The sequence below is a fragment of the Cornus florida genome, unplaced genomic scaffold (genome assembly GCF_030987335.1).
Source record: "Cornus florida cultivar Cherokee Brave unplaced genomic scaffold, ASM3098733v1 CherokeeBrave_3.0.0_Hap2_Chr02, whole genome shotgun sequence".
Taxonomy (NCBI): domain Eukaryota; kingdom Viridiplantae; phylum Streptophyta; class Magnoliopsida; order Cornales; family Cornaceae; genus Cornus; species Cornus florida.
Window position 1 is genome coordinate 2,517,866 of NW_026775572.1, and position 20,602 is coordinate 2,538,467.

At 35.8% G+C, this 20,602-nt stretch overlaps 2 protein-coding genes across 2 annotated transcripts; one reads left to right on the top strand and one right to left on the bottom strand.

The window, feature by feature from the left end:
* Positions 1 to 4,900: 4,900 nt before the first annotated feature.
* Positions 4,901 to 10,233, top strand: LOC132292861 (zinc finger CCCH domain-containing protein 14-like). Its single transcript, XM_059790408.1, has 4 exons — positions 4,901 to 5,057; positions 5,144 to 5,234; positions 6,513 to 6,573; positions 9,242 to 10,233. The coding sequence occupies exons 2-4, from the start codon at positions 5,162 to 5,164 to the stop codon at positions 9,984 to 9,986; spliced, it is 879 nt and encodes a 292-aa protein (XP_059646391.1). The 5' UTR covers positions 4,901 to 5,057; positions 5,144 to 5,161; the 3' UTR covers positions 9,987 to 10,233.
* A 249-nt stretch (positions 10,234 to 10,482) lies between these two features.
* Positions 10,483 to 12,212, bottom strand: LOC132292874 (11 kDa late embryogenesis abundant protein-like). The gene is made up of 2 exons (XM_059790409.1): positions 12,045 to 12,212; positions 10,483 to 11,213 (listed from the first exon to the last, which is right to left on the bottom strand). Exons 1-2 carry the CDS (start codon positions 12,150 to 12,152, stop codon positions 10,821 to 10,823), a joined length of 501 nt encoding a protein of 166 aa, XP_059646392.1. The 5' UTR covers positions 12,153 to 12,212; the 3' UTR covers positions 10,483 to 10,820.
* Between the last annotated feature and the right edge of the window lie 8,390 nt (positions 12,213 to 20,602).

Consider the following 20,602-nt stretch of genomic DNA (forward strand, 5'->3'; position numbering starts at 1 on the left):
AGTGGAATTTGAGCAGACGCGTTCAAACGGCAAAACTTCATGAATGAAAAAGAATCAAAATGAAAAAAAAATGATCAACGGAAGAAATGGTGTCGAAAACCGAGTCCCGAGTAGAGAAATATGCCCCAAACAAGTTTGATGCTAACCTGGGCCAAAAACTGTAGGGATCGGCCGCAAGACAATTCTAAAAGTACACGACTAGATGAAATGTGAAAATAAATCCCGTATGAGGATTCAAGCCTCAAGGAGACACTTAGTAATTAACTTTCATTAATTGCACAAGGCCCTCCACACAAAAGGATAACTGCGCAAGTGATCCCAAGTGAAAATATTTTCCAAAAGATATTTTCTTAGAAACCCCTAAACAAAAATATCTTCAAAGGATATTTATGAAAAACACCCCAAGAAACAAAAATGTTTCTGAAGAATCTCTTCATCCACGCCCTTGCGGGAAAAAGAAACAACCGGCGAGTTTTTCTCCAAAAGTAAAGCTACGTCTTTTAAGGAAACCAATAAGAATGAAAGTACATGAAGTCAAAAACCAACTTCAAGCATGAAAAGTGAGGTTATGCGAAAGAAAATTTCAACAAAAAAAATTTATCCGTAAAAATGAAGAAAAAGAAAAGGAAGGAAATGACCGGGTCATTACATGATCAATCTTACAGAGTCTTGGTTCTAGTTGATCTTTGGATATTGGAGTCGGATCTACACAATCGCGATCTGTTTAGCGAAGTTAGATCTGATGAGTTCACGGTAGGAAAGATTCAGATCCGGCCTAAGGAGATCGAAATTTAGCTCGTTCGAGGCCAGATCTAGTGCATTCGCATTAGCAGAGTTTAGATCCGATCAGGAATTCACAGTTGATGACTCTGCTCCTATTAGGAACGATGATAAGAGGTGAGAGTTCTAATCCATGGGAGAATGACCAGCAAACGAAGCTTGATGAATTAATGAGCATGCTTGAAGCTCTGAGAAGAGAGAATGCAGAATTGCGAGCTGGAATGGAGCGTCGGAAAGCTTCGACGATTTCACGACCACCTCCAGTAGGAGAAAAAGTTATGCAACCCGATGTTGCTCACCAAGGCGAGCAGGAAGGAAACAATCACATGGATTTTCATCGTGAAGAGATCAGGCCATACAATTTACCGTTAAATGTTCGTTACGTGGAGAATCGAGAATGATCTATCATGTGGATCCGCATTGCGAGCAGATCAGGCGAGAAGAAGCCATAACATTCGATCCATATCAAGAAAGGCTGAAGCGAGAGGAAGCCATGGAGTCTGGTCACCATAAGGTTACGTCACTGTGGCAGAGAAAGTTCATGGAGGAAAGATCGTTCAATCCGCCTTACCGGCCTTTAATGGCTACGTATGACTACAGAAGTTCGGATAGGAAATTTGTAGATCAAAGGATTCTCCCAAGGTTTTCGAGGGAGAATGAGGCCCTTCGTTCGGCAGCACAAACAGTTAATTCACCGTTTATAGACGAGATCCTGAATATTCCAAATCCAAGAAAGTTTTCCATGCCAGTTTTCATTCTGTTCGGTGGAACGAGCGATCCAATCAATCATGTTTACCACATCCAATTGAAAATGGCTTTGAACACGGAGAATGATCATTTGATGTGCATGTGCTTTCCTACAAGCTTGACCGTACCGGCGCTTAATTGGTTCAAGAACCTGGCAAGAGGCTCAGTGGATAGCTTTCGGAACAAGCATTCGACTTGTGGGGGCAATTTTTAACAGCAATAATATATATATATATATATATTACTTGAACCAAAATAATATATGTAAAAATTAAACAGTACTAAATATTTCAGAATATTTTTCATATTCTGAAAGCGCGCAGGCGAGTTTTCAAAATGTTCGTGACATAATAATAGTAAATTTAGATGATACAAAAATATATATCAGATTACATGTCTTCGCATTGTAATATCTGTTTGGATTTTGTGAATTTTTGAAATATTGAAGACTCGTCGAAAGAGAAATGTTGAAGATTGAAAATGTGATGGAAATTAACAACGCATTTGTTTGTGGTAAAGTCAAAAGTGTGAAAGAATATCTTGTATTTTTGGGGAAAGTGAGAAAGAATATAATATTTTAAGAAAGTGAAAAAAAATATCATATTTTTTGGAAAGATTATATTCCTTTTTTTTATTTTATAATACCGTGAATGGTCATTTGGTTATATATCTATATATATATATATATAATATATTATATATATGTGCAATGTCAACTTTTAGTAGGGATAATTATACAAATATAAAAATCTTTCCATATAAAATTAAAAAAAAATTAAACAAATTAAAAATTCAGTGGGGGCAGCTGCCCCCACTTGTCCCTATGTGGCTACGCCACTGGTTCCGAACACGCCTCCGTTAAGCAAAAATGAAGAGGGGAAAGCCCCAATTTGCTAAAAATATAGCAAAAGAACAGGTGTAAGGGAAATTTGATTACGTTCAAGTGAAGAATAGAGAAGAGGACCTCTCATGGGTTAAGACCTTCACCGAATTTTTCATCCAAGTCCTTGGGATAGATCCTAAGGGAGACGTTGTTAGGGATTTTGTTCCTCGAGCGAAGAACCTTTAGGTCAAGAGCCATTATAATGATGGAAGAAATTTTCAATGTTAGATTCTCATTTGGGAAAAACAGTAAAGAGCAAAATCCTAGAAAATAACAAGGGATTGAAACTAACCTTAGAAGGAGGGTTTGCAGAGTACACCGTAGCAAAGCAAAAGTTGAAGAATCATAAAGGGGAAACTCACCGGAGAAGACAAGGAAAGCTCGCCGGAGAAGACTGGTTGTTGGCAGAGACAATTAGAAAAGATGGTGCTTGAGGATGAAGATGAGAAAGATTGAAGAAAGGCAAAAGATGGGAAGCTTGGATTTTTAAAGAGAAAATGATTCAACATCTAAGGAACCACAACAATAATGGTGCAACAAATCTCAAAGCGTGGGTCTTTGAGCCAACCGTTTACTTCCCCACATCATCGCCTCGAGCCGTTACATCATGATTATGTCCTTTTGATAATCTCACCCTAATTAATTAGGGAGAGATTATGGAGGCAGATGAAAATACCAAAAATGGCTTAGGCCGGGTACGACCTAGATTGCTAGGAACGGGTCGGGTAAGAGTAACCGATCTAAACCAAGTCTTCACTTATCAGGCCCAAGACCGTAGGATCGGTTTGGAAGCTCGATTTAAGATAAAAGGAAATGAACCCATAACTAAGATTAGCCTAAAAGGTTAGCCCAACGTAAGGAGTTAGTTAGGAAGCTTTTAGAATGTTTGTAACAATCTATAAATTAGGGCTGCAAGTTAGGTTGGCCCAACCTAGCCCAGTCCCAACCCAACCTCAACCCGAATCGGGTTGGGTTGGCCCAACCCAAATTATATTTAACATGGGTTATGATCATAACCCAGCCCGAATATTTTTGGACGGGTTGGGTCGGGTTGACGGGTTGAGTTTTTTTTTTTTTTGAAATAAATAAATAAATAAATAAATATATATATATATTATATTTGATTATATTATTATTAAAAACAAATTATATATATATATATATATTATATTATATTTAGGGAAAATCATTTTAGCCTCCTTAATCGCCTCTCTCTGAACTCCCCCCCCTCTCTCTGCAACAACTGCAAACTAAAAAATCTACGAGAATCAGAACTTCAAAATCCATATATTTCAGTTTCATCTGTCTGTCTGCAACAGTCAAAAGTTAAAAACCCATATCGGCATATCATTTCAGATTCCATCGCCTGCTGTTCCAGATCGAGTTCATCGTTCGCCAATCGCAAGCTTCAACCGCTGTATCTCAACTCTCAACTATTTCAAATTGTTCAAAAAATCAAAACCCAGATCTTTGGTTTCCATTGCCCGTTGTTCCAGATTGGGTTTGTCGTTCGCAAGCTTCAACCGCTATCTCTCAATTCTCAAGCTTGCCCCCTCTCTCTCTGCAACTGCTAACTTGCTCGGTAGAGAGAGAAACAAGCTTGCTTAGTAGAAAGAGAAAGAAGAGAGATAGAGAGAACGGGGAAAAAAAAGAAAAACTACGTGGTTTGAAGAGAGAGAGAGAATGCATATTTTGAACAAGCTTGCTCGGTAGAGAGAGAAAGAAGAGAGAGAGAAGAGAGAATGGAGAAAAAAATGAATAAATTTTTTTATTTTTATTTTTGGGTTGGGTTTGGGTTGAGCCCGAGCCCAACCCGAATATGTCTAGGTTTTGACAAAATTCAACCCGAACATGAACCGGATTTGCAAACTTAAAGTCCAAATTTCAAATTTTCGAGTTGGGCTGGGTTAGTCCGTCCAAGTTGCAGTCATACTATAAATAAACTAAAAAAAAGGAAAAGTGGGTTGAATTTTTTTTGAAGTGTATAACTATTCTTTCCAAATTGAGAGAGTATTTTTCTTGCATCTTCAATATATATATATATATAGAGAGAGAGAGAGAGAGAGAAACATAAAGAGGAAGCCGCTGCCTGTTTGGTCCATTAAGAGAGAGAAGGTATTAGGTATTGAGAGAAGAGATTTTTTTTTTTTTTTTTTTTTAATTTTTTATTATTATTATTTTTTTTATACAAAAATTATTCATGAGGGTAAATTGGTCCAATTTATTAAATTGTAAAGTTTAAAAAGTCTCCTAAGCAATCAAATGATAATTTGGTTTCCAATTTATTAAATTGTAAAGTTTAAAAAGTCTCCTAAGCAATCAAATGATAATTTGGTTAATTTATCGTGTCTTGTTTCTTTTTTGAAACTTTAAGAGATATTTTTGTCCAAAAATTAAATAAATTTTGCTGTATATCTTTTCGACAAATCTGAAGAGATGTTACTGTAATTTACCCTAAATAATCATTTATATATCACCGCCTAAATATCTTTCCATACACGAACAATGTACACATCATATATTCGTCATTGATAGTAATAAGGAGTTCCCCTTTCTCTTTCTTCGAGATCTTTTTCCCTGAACCCTCCTAACCTTGCTAGGGTTTTGCGTTCCTCGTCTGCTTAGGGTTCGATATCTTAAAAATTAGGTCCGTTCAATTTGTTCTCTCTCTCTATTTGTCTTACTTTCTTAGTATTGAATTAATTGTTTTATAAATTTGTTGTTCGAAAATAGATCTGTGTACTAATTGCTATGGACACTCGCAAGAGAGTTAGGCCTGAAGCTGGCTTGAACGCCAATGGCTTTATCAAAAAATCAAAGCAAGGTTCGTTCCTCAGTTCTTTTAATATTCAGTTCTTAATTCACCGAACACATGGTTTCACACATACAGTGTAAGCCTTTATACATACATATATTTTTGGTAATTACCTTTATATATATATATATATATATTTATTTATTTATATACACAACTCTTTTGTTTTTGGGTGGGATGATACTCTTGCTCTGTTCTATCTATGTTGATAGTTGATGCAACTGTTTGGGTAGATTCTATTTTATGTTCCCTCTATAATTATCTTCTTCTTTTTTGGGATCTCTCTCTTTAAAGGGTGGGTATGTGTCTTGAGCATCAGTAATTTTTCAATTTTTTCTTGTGTACTATTCATAGTTCTTTGTTTTACTCTGTTTCGTTATTGTGGTTTGCATATTCCAATGTACTTTTGTAATGTTTGGGAAACTAAAGAGAGTAGATTTTGTTGTGTTTCTTTACCTTTATTTGGTCAGCAAGATGAAAAGAAAAGACTGCTAATTTTGAGTTTCATATATTCCTTTCCTTGAATTCTCCATTCCTTCTCTCTACCACTTCCTAACCCAGAAGGAAAAGAAAACAAAAGGAAATAAATCTCAACCAAAACAAAGTATCCATACCAGTCTTCTTTTTCTTTTTTTTTTTCTCTCTCGGTACCATGTACTCAAAATTGAAAATTTTGAAGACTATAGATACAATGAGTCAATGACATACCTGTTTATATATATTAGTCACTGGTATCAGGGAGCTGGTTCACTGTTGCAAAACGGTCAATTTACCGAACCATGCTTGGATCAATAATGGAATTGTGTGTTAAATGCTTTGTTTATTTTTAAACCTATAAGCTATATTAAAAAGTTGAATGGTGCTGTTTTATTTTTCTTTTTTTGTTTTTAACTGCGTGTCTCACTATTTGGTAAGTGATTCCTGAAGGTCTACATTATGAATTATGATAAATTGGGGTCTCCTTTGTCAAGGGAATTGGGAAGCCAAAGCTACTGTTATTGCATGGATGAAGCAAGTATTAAATGATATATATGTTTGAATTAAAAGAGCACTGAGCACAGTATCCATAGGAAGTAGTTTTGATTTATCACGATTATATACTGCCATTTTAAATATGTTTTCATTTATACTATATATATCAGATTATAATCACAAATTCACTAGTTTTGGCAATGAAATTTTCATCAGGGAAAGGTATCCATTATGTGTTGGATATTCATAAAATATATAGACCAAGTATTTAGAGAAATTCTAACTGGGGAGAATGTAATTAATGTTTTGTAACAGAAATGGATTCTTTATCAAGTGGTATAGGAAGCAAATCGAAGCCATGCACGAAGTTTTTCAGGTTCAAATCTTCACCTATCTAATATAAACATTTCAAACATAATATTTCTTGATGATGCTTGTACCTTCTTCCAAGAGTTATTTCTACAATGGCCACAATTTGTAAGTAAAATTTGTAACTGCACTAATGGACTGGGAATTTGTTGCTGTTACACAGGTTTATTTCAGTTTATATATTTCCCACTTAACATCATTTCAACAGGGATAGCGCTCTGTTAACAACCCACACTAACATAACTGTATGCTAATCCTGATTCAATGACAAAATTATACTCATATTATGACGTGGCTTCCCCCCCCCCCCCAAAAAAAAACAAAAAAAAAAAAAAAAACTTTTTTACCATTTGTCTTAGAATTTTCTTCAAAATGCTGCCTTTATTTCAGTTTGTTGCGGATTGATACAGGTATGAAAAGTCATTGGTTATATATGCTTAAAAGTCAAGTATGAGGTCGTATTATTCACTGCATTTGTGCCAGATTATGATTTGGTTATTAACTTCAATACTTTTTAAAGATTAATATATATATATATATATTTCTTATTCTGATAAGTTGCATTATTAGATGTAGTATTATTCTAAAGTCATAGCTACTATTCTTAACTTGATTACAGTGAAGGAAAATATATATTTTTTCACTAGTTTTACTGTATTCTAAACCAAATCCATTTTACTATAAATGGTAAGAGTGATCCTTCCTCCCATAGTCATTCATATTAAATTCCTGCATATATATTTTTCATTTTTTGTAAGGCTTCAAGCTATTGTACACAGCATTGTAGTCTAATTCCGTGGCACATTATTTTTGAGTTAAAAGCAGTGATGTAAAAAATTTGCTCTATCATTTACTATCAATTTCTTGAGGCATGAGTTAATCCATTACGCATCGGGTTCTCATTTTGAACTTCTCAATAGCAATTCTTTCATTTTCTTGTGTCAATTCTCCCAAGTATATGGGTAAAGGTAGAGGGTTTCATTCTAGGGTTTTCATTAAGAGCACCCTTTCAACCACCACTCCTACATGAGACTGTTGGCAAATTAGATGGAACACATAAAAGCCTAAGAGATAGAAGATGGCCTTTTCCATTGCTGATTGCATAAGGCTCGGCAAGGTGAGAGGCGTGTATATTTTATATGACATTTTTAATGTATCCTGAAGGCCTGTTAAAAGAAAACCATAATAGGGAGGTAGCTTATATAAACTAATATTTTAAGGCAAACTTCTCCCATCTCTGCAATGACCTTTTACTGACTGTTAGCATGACCTTTAATGGAGGAACATTCTTATTCAACCTTATGGGTATACATGAACAGAGGCGGTCCTTACATGTGTGCTAATAGACTTCCTCTGAAACGTTCTGTTCGCTGGTACCTAATGTATACCACATCCTTCATTAAAATTGTGATCATAGTAGGACCCAAGCTAGAGTGTCTACATTAGATGTGCATAACTCTCATGAGAAACTACTAATAAGTAATAGGAAGAATGGGGTGGGTTAGCTTTCTGCAGAGAAAATTTTAAAGAAGTTATAAAAGCTAGAGTATCCTTTTTTTGAAATTCAAATTGTCTAGCGTCAATAGAATGTTCACTAGCTGTTTTTTCCCGAGTTGTCAGCTTTCATACTTATGGTAACATACTGGCCAAAATTTCAAGTCTTTTAATGCTAGGTTATTTCCATTGGGGGTATTTACTTAGTCAATGCATTTGATGGGGAGTTGGGGGTGGTTTACCGTCTGATGAATGACAGAGATTCAAAAAAGCTTGTCTCTAGCTAGCGAACAAAGCCTAGTTATATGACAGCATCCAATGGTTTCCTGTTTGGTGGTTCTATATATGATTTAGGATTGTTGGACATTAATTAGATCCTATCAGAGGTATGACATGACCTTGTATATGTCAAACTGAGGTTCAAGCAAGAATATATAAAACAGTGATTTATTAAAAGTAAATACGTGAGACTTAATGTTGTATTGCTCATGAACAGAAGAGTTTACTTACCATGGAAGCAGCGGATACATGCAATAAATGTTGCCAGTCATGTAGGCTGTTCTGTGCATTTCTTTTGTTAATCGGTTTTTCCAATCCATTCTCTCTCTATATATGTATATAGACTATAAACATAAGGTACAACAATGCAGTGGCTAGTTTATGCGTATGAACCCATATAAACAAGAACTTATCATTTTATTCCCTTTTAAACCTTCTTCCAAGAAATTTAGTATTCTCAGTTGCCTGGTGTCCTTATTAGTCTGTCGATTTATTGAATGGTAAAAAAAAAAATGGTGAATTTGTTGGCTTGACCACTGGGATGATCAAATACCCCTTTGACCTTAAAATCATGTTTTGTTTGCATTTGGCAACCCTCTTTTCTATTTTCAAAGCTTTCACACTTGTTTTGCAAAAACAATAATAGTATTATATAAAACTAGTAACCAATCACTTTCTGTTTAAAATAACACTCGACTATTTTGAGCGACTGCCATGTTACAATTTTGGGCTGCTTGTATTCACGTTATTTGTGGTGAAACAATTCTTGCGCGCAATTTGTATGCTGAAATATTAAATGCTGTGCTAGTATCATTTGTTGTTGGACTCCTTTTGGTGAATGTGATTGCAATGTTTTCAACTATTTAGTGTGATCTTATTGGTGTTCATGTTTTGGATTGCAGCACTGTTGGCTGTCCATTTGGTGAGAACTGTCACTTCCTTCACTATGTTCCAGGTGGTTATAATTCCGTTGCTCAGATGATGAACCTGGGACCAAGTCCAGCTCCAAGAAATGTGGCAGTCCCACCACCCATCTCAAATGGCTCTTCCCCACCTGCTGTGAAAACCCGCGTGTGCAATAGATATAACACAGCTGAAGGCTGCAAATTTGGAGACAAATGCCATTTTGCCCATGGTGAGTGGGAACTTGGCAAGCCTGCTCCATCTCGTGATGATCCCCGTACCATGGGAGCTATTCCAGGCCGTTTTAACAACAGGATGGAGCCACCTGCTCCAAGCCCTGCTGCAAGTTTTGGTGCCTCAGCCTCTGCCAAAATTAGTGTAGATGCGTCCCTTGCTGGAGCCATTATTGGGAAGGGTGGTGTGAACTCCAAGCAGATCTGTCGGCAAACAGGAGCCAAGCTATCCATTCGAGAGCACGAGTCAGATCCTAATCGCAGGAACATTGAGCTTGAGGGCACTTTTGAACAGATCAAGCAAGCAAGTGCCATGGTAAGAGAGCTGATTGAGAGTATTGGTCCAGTGGTTGGCCGGGCAAAAATCCCAGGAGCTTTTGGAGCACCAGCCCCTGCAGCAAATAACTTTAAGACGAAGCTATGTGAAAACTTTGCGAAGGGGGCCTGCACCTTTGGAGAAAGGTGTCACTTCGCTCATGGGGCTGGCGAGTTGCGTAAATCAGGAGTGTGAGGGGAGAATAATGGTCTCAACTAGTTGCGCTAGTGGGCAACAGTCTATAGCTTCCCCATTGTAGTTTAGCTTTTTGGGTCATAGCTTCTTAATGAAACTTTTGGGTGATGCTGTTTTTTATTTATTTATTATTTATTATTATTATGTTGAATGTTAGGCGCTTCCTTGTAGGTGGAAAGTAATGAGAGGAAGATATTATTAGCATCTTTGGTCTCTGGTTTGATTGATCTGATTATGTCTTTGTAGACGTGATTTTCCTTTTCCATAGCATATATTTCTATGTTTGTTTTGCAAAAAGTATATGCAATTTGTGACGTCTAAGATGGTGGAGAGAATGGGGCTACTGTTGGAGCTATATATTGAACAAAGCGGCAAGATCATTTGTAAATTCTTTTAGATGGCCAAATTTATATACTAGTTAAAAAGCTAAACAAGATTGATTGCTTTTAATATTCTTGGAACAATTAAGGACTTCAAGGCCTGCTGAAGCAGAGAATTACAAACCAATACTTCGTTTGACCAAACACATAAAAATATATATACATATTTTGTTCAATACTGCATTTCAAAAGAAGAATTGTCTGAAAAATCTTGATCACCTAAATTGCCCTATTTCTGTGTTAAAAATGGGATTTGTTAAAAAAAAAAAACACAAGAACTCCTACCAGTAATTTATTTATTTATAATCCGATTAAGTTTAGAACAAATCATCAACCAACTTTTATTCAAGGTCAAACTTCAAACAAGAAACAATAAAGTGATAAAACCAAACACAAATACCATGGTAAGTTACTGGGCACAAGCCAGCCAATCTTCCGTAAGTCCCATGCGCATTTAGCTGTAGGCACCACCACCACCGCCAACGTTGGTGTTGGTGTCCTGGACTGGGGTTCTACCGGTGCCCGTGTTGGCCCCAACAGGATACTGCTGCGATCCAACCACGCCCTCAGTCACATGGCCAGTCTGTCCAGCAGCAGTGAGGTGGATAGACGGCGTTTGATGAGCAGCAGCAAGTGCGGCACCGCCAGTTGTAGCCGGCGTTTGATGGGCTGCCCCCGTGACTCCAGTGGTGTAACTTTGAGTCCCACCGGCCGCAGCAGCTTGTTTAGAGGCCGCATTGTGCTCACGAGCCTCCAGCTTGTTAAGCTCAGCCTGTTCGATCTTTTCTTCCTTCCTTTGCGCCGCCATATCCTTCTCTACAGGGTCGTGTGCACTCATTTTTTCCACCTATCAACCAACATGTATAATCCAACTTGGTTCCTCATAAACCATGAAATACAAATATTAATATAAAGAATAAAACACACACTCCATTTTCACTCCATCTGATCCACTGGATGATTTCTGGATTCATACTGAACCTCGATCCCCTCCTACTCTTTCAAATATAATTATCAAAACAAAAATTGAATCGCCTAAAAAAAACACTATTTGGACAAAATGAAAACTCTCAGTGCCTAATGAAATTCATAAAACATGTTTGAAAAAATAAAATGAATTCAGACAACTTTTATTTTTAACATTTTTTTTTTTTTTTTGGAACAATTAAGGTAACTGCATTAGTATATAATTCAAATAATTCTTAGTAATCAAGTACAAAGAGCAGTGTCTCATAGCCATGACACAAACGTATATATGTTCAAATCTTAATTCTAATTTTGATGTTTTTGCTCCATACTTGTAAAATTGCAACAGCTTTCAATCCGCTCTGTTTGGAACCAAATCTTTTTTATATTTAAATTCGGAAAAGAAATTGAATTAAATATGAAATGATATATCATTAATGTGTTCAGAATAAATTACAATTTGGAATACTAAATAGAAATAAAATTGAATAAATTGTAAATTTTACTTTAGAAAATACAAATCCCACCATTTTTCATGGAATTTCAAAGCAACACATTTTGAAATTTAAAATCCGATCAAATCTAAATACCAGTTCTAACTTTATTCATTCCAAACAACAAAAATTCCATTTGAAATTAATTGTTTGGATGTTCGCATGCACAAATATATAATGTAAACTAACCTAATTTGCAGTGAATTTGAAAAACTGACCTTCTCCTGCATGGTGGCTTTGGTTTTGTCCATGCCGGCCTTGGCCGATGCCGCCACATTTGCCGCCGTTTCTTTCACCGACGCCGCTGCATTTTTCGCTGCCTGCATTTTCACTCTCTACTTTCTTTTCCACAATTCCACTATTATTATTACTATTACGTCCAAAAATCGTTTTTGATAGTCCGGTTTAAATAGAGGTTGGAGGGCTCTGGGAAGATGCCACGTAGAATTGTAAGAAGGACACCTGGATGATGCTTCAGACAACACGTGTCACTTTGTTTTTTTTGTTTTTTTCTTTTCTAATCTTGATTTGGATACGTGGCAGCTAAATACTAGTATCGAATCACTGGAAGGTGACATCATCTTTTAAAATTTATTACGAGCCACGAGAGATCGGTTCTACAGGGACTACTTTTAGACAACCATGAGAAATTGATTGATTCTCGTAAGCTATTAAATTGTACAGTATTAAAATAAATTGCTCCATTCTAGTGTAAAATGTATATAAAAATATACGCATAATAAGAACGCAATGTTCGAAGTTTGAACAATATTTGGGTTGGGCTTAGCAATGAGAGGGTCTATAATCTATATGCTTATAACACAATGCTACAAGTTTGAACATTATTTGGGTTGGGCTTAGCAATGAGAGGGTCTATAATCTATATGCTTATAACACAATGCTACAAGTTTGAACATTATTTGGGTTGGGCTTAACTATGAGGATCTATAATCTAAATGCATAAGGTTATTACAAGTTTGAACATTATTTGGATTGGGCTTAACAATGAGGGTCTATAATGAGAGTAAGAAAGAACAAGAACACAAAAGTGACGGAATCTAAAATTTGGTCATTTGTGTGCTACTAAATATATATGTGTATATAAAATATTTTTAATATTTGTGTATATGCTAATGACCATTATATATATTTTGTGGAATAATAAAATTATAATTTCATAAACAAGAGGAGGAAATGTGTTTGAGTTCTATTAGATTAATTTATTCTATGTTTGGATATACATAATATTAGTAATGGTTAATATTTTTTTATTTCTTAAAATTGGGATGTGAGAAATTTATATATTTATTATAAATTATTAAAGATATATTGTTTAACTAAAAAATCATTATGGATTCGAGGATTGGCGAAGACAAAATAAAATTTGGGAATTGAAAAAAATTTACTCCCTGTACTACGAGCGGAACCTAAGAATAATATTAATTTAGAAGAATTATGTGATTTAGTTATAATCTAAGAAGTTTGTACATTATTTGGGATCAAAGAAACAAGGTTGCTATGGTCGAAGAAAATGAAATATTTATTGTAGTTGAAGCTTGATAAAAGTGACGTGATTTTCAACACCTGAAAGCAACTCATACATAGGAGTTTTCTTTCTCCTCGATGTAGGAGTTCTCCGTTCATCGGAGTTTTGGAGTTTTACACTCTAGTTTTACTCTTTGGATCTTTCCATCTTTCGTTTCAATGAGTATTCTGGTGTGGAATTGTCAGGAGTGGGAAACTCCCACACAATTTCTCAATTGAAGTGGTTAGTTAACTTCCATTCCCAAGCCCTAATTTTTCAGTCAGAAACAAAAATTTTATTTGATCGTATGGAAAGAGTCAAAAGAGTTCTGGTTGGGTATGAAATGTTTGTGGTGCCTTCGGTAGGTAGATCGGGTGGTTTAACTCTTTTATACTCTCAGAGTTGGAATTTTCAAATTATTGATTTTTTAGAGTTTCAAATTACTTATGAAGTTGTGGGTCTTCAAAAAGAGGATTCTTTGTTCTTCTCAGGTATTTATGCCTCTTGTGAAGCTGGTTTGCGAGCTAACCAATGGCGTTATCTCCATTGCCTTCAATTCCAGTTGGGATCGAAATGGGTTGTCGCGGGTGATTTTAATCCCATTGTTCATCCTGATGAGAAACGAGGCAGGGGACTGAAACAAGGTTGGATGATGTGCGATTTTAAAGATTTAATCTCTGATTGTGCCCTAATGGACATGGGTTTTCGAGGTTTTCCTTTTACTTGGGTGAATAACAGGGAAGAAGATGGATTTATTATGGCTCGCCTTGATAGAGTTCTTTGCACAATAGACTGAAAAAATCGGTTTCAGCAAAGTGGGGTGCGTCATTTGTTCGTTTCTTGTTCTGATTATAAAGCTTTGTTACTTTATTTGAATGAGTCATTGGCTCATTTAAGGAAGCAATGGTATTTCGATGCTCGATGGGTTAAATTTGACGATTTCAAGACTACTGTTGTGGAGGTTTGGAGCAGCCTAGTGGTTGGATCAAAACTACTTTCCATTAAACAAAGGCTTAAATAATGCAAAAAAATCTCTTAAAAAATGGAGCAAGGATAAGATGACTAACTCCCAAGTAAGAATTCAGGAGATCCAGTGTACTTTAACAGCCTTGAAGGAGTCGGTCCATGGGTATGATAAGAGGGAATGTTAGAAACTTGAAATGAGAGCTCAAGGATTTGTGGAGAGATGAGGAAATCCATTGGAAGCAGAAATCCCGTATTGCTTGGTTCAAGCACGGTGATAATAATTCTCGTTTCTTACATCATAAAGCTCAAATTCAAAGACAGAAAAACGTCGTATTGGGTCTTGAAGATAACAATGTAATTTGGTGTGAGAAAAAAGGGGTTGTGAGAGGGATTGCTGAGAACTATTTCAATTGGTTATTTTCCTCCTCTGGTTCCCATTGGGATGAAAACTTTTGGTTCCTTGTCCCTTCTAAAGTCACAGCTGAGATGAATGCAGAACTTCTTAAAGAAACTACATAAGATGAATTGAGAAGTGCTATTTCAGCCATGGGACCTTTTAAAGCTCCAGGTTCGGACGGCCTAACTCCAATGTTCTTTCAATTTAATTGGAAGTTGCTTAAAAGGGATCTTGTGGATGGTTTTAATTCTTTCATGAAAGGAGGGCATATGCCGAGGAGCCTTAATCACACTAATATTTTGTTGATACCCAAGGTTAGACATCCTACTAAAATTTCTCAATATTGCCCTATTTTTTTGTGCAATGTTGTTTACAAAATTTATTCAAAAGTTTTAACTAATCGTCTTAAGATAATTTTGCCTATTATTATCTCCGCAAGTCAAACTGCTTTTGTGCCTTCGCGATTAATTCAAGATAATATTATGATTGCTTACAAGTTGCTTCATGTTTTAAAATCTAAATGGCAACGAAAAAAATCATTTTATGGCTCTTAAATTGGATATGGTTAAAGCTTATGATAGGGTGGAGTGGCATTTTCTGGACGGTATGATGCTAAAATTGGGAATTGATAGAAAATGGGTTGGGATTGTAATGGTGTGTGTGAGGACTGTTAATTATTTTATTTTGATTAATAGGGAAAATGGTGATATTCTTTTCCATTTGAGGGGACTCAGGCAAGGTGATCCTATCTCCCCATATTTATTTGTGTTCTGTACTTAAAGCTTATCAATTTTATTGGAAAAGACTGTTAGCAAGTGTGATACCTCCAAATTTCCGGATGCGGGTTGGCCAGGCCCACGCCCGATTACCCAAGGATATCAAATCAATTAGCAATTTAATGAATACAGAATACAATATAGAAAACAAGAATGAATAAAATTTTGCTGAAAAGAAACTAGAATGATAATCCAATAATTGAAAACCTCAGAATAAATAATTTCATTGATAATTAAAACTATTTTGATACAACTGATCCACCACGAATGGAAATCGTTCTCCAATTTATACAACTCGGGAATCCATCTGGTGGACCCCTAATCAAAAGCCAATACTGGAAAGCGAACAACTAAAAAGAAATCCACTGCTAAACCATGAAAAACCTCCTACATCGTCGGTAGAATGAGTAGTCGTCTCTGCTCAGCACGAACGAGCTCTACGACCCAGAACCGTCCGTTACCTGAAAAATAATAGTGGGTCAGGCCCACGAACAAGTTCTATCCTAACTACAATCCAAACAGAGACCCGATACGCAGATACATCCTAGACGTCTCAAACATATCTATATAGTCCATAATAGATAAATATATATCCACACTACATGACTCTCACTAACTATGCTGAGGGTCTCAACCTGAATAGAAGGTAACATGCAATACGCACCTGAGTGGGCATGACTACCTAAGCCTAACAGGGTATACCTCAACCAACATAGCTAGCTACGCATCCTACTGCATATACGCTCCCTAACCGTCGACTATGAGACTCAAGCTCATGTCACGGTACCATAAAAATATATATAAAATCCGTTCACATTCATCCATAAGAAATCCAGTAAGTCATTCAGCGTATTCAACCGCACCGACTCATATATATAAGGAGGATTTTATTTAACAACCCGTACCCTTATTCCAAAATAGGTAGGACTGAGTATTTTGAATCAGTCTGTCCCTAGTATGCCACCGTCCCATACCGGTACATACAATCCACAAAATCCATATAATTGGTTGAACAGGTAAAACTGTTCACCAATTAAAATCCATAAGGTAGGAATTAGCGTTTTGAGCTAAACCATACCTAGTATGTCACCGTCCCATACCGGTGCATACAATCCTCCATATCCGTGTAAATTACAACAATTAAATAATATTTTAGCAATTTACAGTCCATAACCATTCCAAATAATTGCAGAAGAGTATTTCAGCAATTTAAATCCAAAACTATGTAAATTACAGGCTATAAATAATAGTACAATAATTTAAAATCCAAAACCAATATCCAAATAATTACAGAAGATTTTTAAATGTTTCAGCAATTTAAATTCAAGCGTTAAACCATATAGTTGCAAGAAGCAATTAATAATTCAGCAACTAGCATCCAGAACATGCATAGATCAAATCTAATATATCAATGACTCTATCATGCATTTAAAATAAATTCTATAATCATATTATATTCCAATAAATCGCTAAACTAATTTAAGCAATTTACTTCCTTCCATCCGGTAACAGCATACTAAGTTGTATACTTGTATTTTGTTTTATCTTTTAACACGGAGCCATACACCATGCTACAGGTCCAATCTATTAATTAAAAGACTGCACCATGAATTTAGAACTTAATTTGAAGTCATGTTATAGCACCCTAAACTGTCAGATTTAAACTAGACAGTAACCTTCCTTCCAGCCGTTATCCGTACGCAAAATTGTCACAAGGCGTACTGTTAATTCTATTAAAATCCAAGAGGGTAATTTATACAATTTGAGACCTTAATTACTTGGTAAATAAGTTTTATACACACACAAATCCCATTAGGTTGCTAAAATTTAATTAAGCAATTAGTCCCTCTTCCGTCCGTTAACAGCATAACAATTTCATTAATTTTATACTGTCTGTCCCATTGACTTAAAGACCAAATTTAATTAATTCAAGGTGTTTATGACACCCAAAATCAACCATGTAACCCCTCTGTAAAGCTCTAGGATTTTTCTAAACAGTCCCACGCTCCAACAGTAGCCAAATTTCTGGAAACAAAATAAATCAAAAATAAATTCTGAAGGAGCCTGCTCTTAAAAACCAAAGAGCAGGCTCAATGCCCATTAGAAGCACCTAGAGCCGGCTCCCTAATCCCTTGGAGCCGGCTCTTTGAAAGGAGGGAGACGGCTCTTATTTCTGGAGTCGACTCTTTCCTCCTTTGAGCCCACTGCTTCGCTTCTTGTTTCGTTTCAGTCCATCCTCTTCACCTCTGGTTTATTACAACAATGCATTAAAATAAATAAACAAGTCAGCCAATTAATTAAATAAAACAAAATACTATTAATTAAAATAATTACACAAGAAATCCAATTAGGTAAAATAAAATAATTAAACACCTAAGCAACTAGTCACATAAAAATAATTAAAATTCTAATTTTATCATTTTTAAAACTAGGGGTATTACAGCAAGAAACTAATTTCAGGGGTCTCAATAGGTAGAGATTGTACTCAAATCTCTCATTTATTTTTTGCGGATGATTCTTTTCTTTTCTGTAAGGCTTCTACTGATAAAGCTTATCATATAAAGGATATTTTGGTGAGATATGAAGCTTTATCGGGACACTGTAAATTTTGCGAAGTCAAGTATTTATTTCAGTCCTCTTTTTGATAATTCGGAGAAAGAGCGGATTAGACGAATTCTGGGTGCTGGAAATATGGATTGGATAAATAAGTATCTGAGTTTGCCTTCTTTAATTGATAGGTTAAAAAGATCTGCTTTTAGTTTCTTAACTGACAAAATTGCCTCGAAAATCAAGATGATGAAGGGTGATTTTTTGTTTAAAGTTGGGAGAGAGGTGTTATTAAAAAATATTCTTGCCGCATTGCCTACTTACACAATGCATTGTTTTAAGTTGTCAAAGGCTCTTTGTAATTCCATTCAAAGTTTAATGTTAAATTTTTGGTGGGGAGGGAAGGAGAAAATGTCTAAAATCAAATGGGAACGCTGGAATATTATGTGTGCTTCTAAACAAAATGGAGGGCTGGGTTTTAAGGAGATTGAAGCTTTTAATTTGGCTTTACTAGCAAAAACTGGATGGAGATTAGAGTTGGGTGACAACTCACTTCTTGTGAAGCTTCTGAAAGATAAATATTTCAGGAATTGCTCTTTTCTGTCCTCTATGTGTCCATTTAGTGCTTCCCAGGTTTGGAAGAGTCTTTGGGCCATTATATAACTTATTCAGGGAATGAAGTGGAGGATTAGGTCTGGGGAGATGGTGAATTGTTTGGAGGACCCATGGCTTTATGGAAAAGCTAACTTTAGAGTTACTTCGCCTCGAAATGATAGTCCAATTTAGACAGTTGCAAAGCTTATTGATCAATCTTCTAAGGTCTGGAAGCACGATTTTATATCCTATTTGTTTAATTCTAGATATCGTTATTTAATTCTTCAAATTCCTTTGAATTCTTTTTCGACTCAAGATATGCGGGTTTGGAGCTTAACCTCTCAAGGGAATTTTACAGTTAAAAGTGCTTACTACTTGGCTCAATCTATTCTCCATTATTCTCAATCTAGGTTGATTGGTGGAGAGCCTAGCAATGTTCATTCTTTTTCTCAAGCCTGGAAATATGTGTGGAAGCTAAAAGTTCCTCAAAAGTTTCATTTTTTCATATGGCAGTTTTTCCATGAGAAGATATCAGTGAATCTCAATTTATTTTCTCGCAGTCTCTCCTCTTCACCTTCTTGTTCAGTGTGTGGTAATGAAGTTGAATCAGTTGACCACTTTCTTTGGAGTTGTGATATTGCTCAATCAGTTTGGAGATTAAGCCCATTGAGCTTGGTATTTCAAGGTGGCCACATGTCTTCTTGGCAACGAAGATGGATTGATTTGAGCAATGGTTAGAAAAAAAGAGATTGCAGTGTTCAGAACTTGAGCTTGACCTCCTTTATTTGTTGGCATGTGTGGAAGAATAAAAATAGTGGAGTTTTTAAATCTCAAATGTTTGATGTTTCCATTGTGGAGAAAGCGTACTGTGATTTCTCTGAGTTCATGGAAGTCCTATCTATGGATAAGCGAATGTTTTTGCCTTATTCTTTCTCTTCCTCTCCATCCTCTCGTTGGGTTGCTCCGATTGCAAATCTTTTAAAACTTCATTTTTATGCTACTTTTGATGTTTGGCAGCAGTCCTGTGGGGCAAGTTTTGTCCCGCGGGATCATTCTGGCTTCCCTATTAAATCTGTTTTTATGAATTTTGTGTTTTCAACTTTTGTAGCAGAAGGTTTAGAGCCTGTTTGGCTGAGCTTTCTGATGGCTTCAAACGGGCTTCCAAGCCTATGAAACCCTTTTAAAAAAAATATGAGTGTTTGGTTAACTAAGATAAAAGGAATTCCCACAAACGTCAAAGTCCTAAAAAGTCCGTTTAAACAAAGCTCGAAAAACTTGCTTTTGGAACTTATTTCTAAAAAAGTCCGTTTAAAACTTTTTTTTTTCCTTGCTAAATCCCGATTAATTCAAATATACTATCACATTTGTACTATTTATGATAATTAAGGATAAAATTGTCAAGTAAAATTATGTTAGTTTAAAAGATTTTTTTTTTTAAATACATCTACCAAACAACTTTTTTTCTTTAAATTCCTTCCATTAAAATGCATTTTGCAAAGCCCATTAAGTGGAAGGAATTTGAAAATCAAGAAGCTCCCCCAAACAGAGCCTTAATGCTTTGGGAAGCTCTTAAGTTGTGTTTGGGTTGGGGTTTTTCAAAGGTTGTGATAGAAGGTGACTGTAAATCAGTTATGAATCTCCAAGTTACTGAAGAGGCTTTGGTTCCAGTCATGGAGTAGGAATTGGTTAGGTTGGCTGAGATCTCTACTCTGATTTGGGTTCCTCGAACCCAAAATGTTGCTGCTCATGTTATTAGCAAGATGGCTTTTCAGCTCAGGATCATTGATTTAGAATGGCATTCCTTGCCTCCTAAGTTGATCGAGACATTGAGTTGTGATCGCCCTTCTTCTCCTTAGTCTCCGTTTCCTTTCGCTTTTGAAAAAAGAAAGAAAAAGAAAGCAACTCATACTTGGAGTTTGTCTATTATACATTTCCATTCCATATTAAAAATAGATTTTAAATAATATCTTT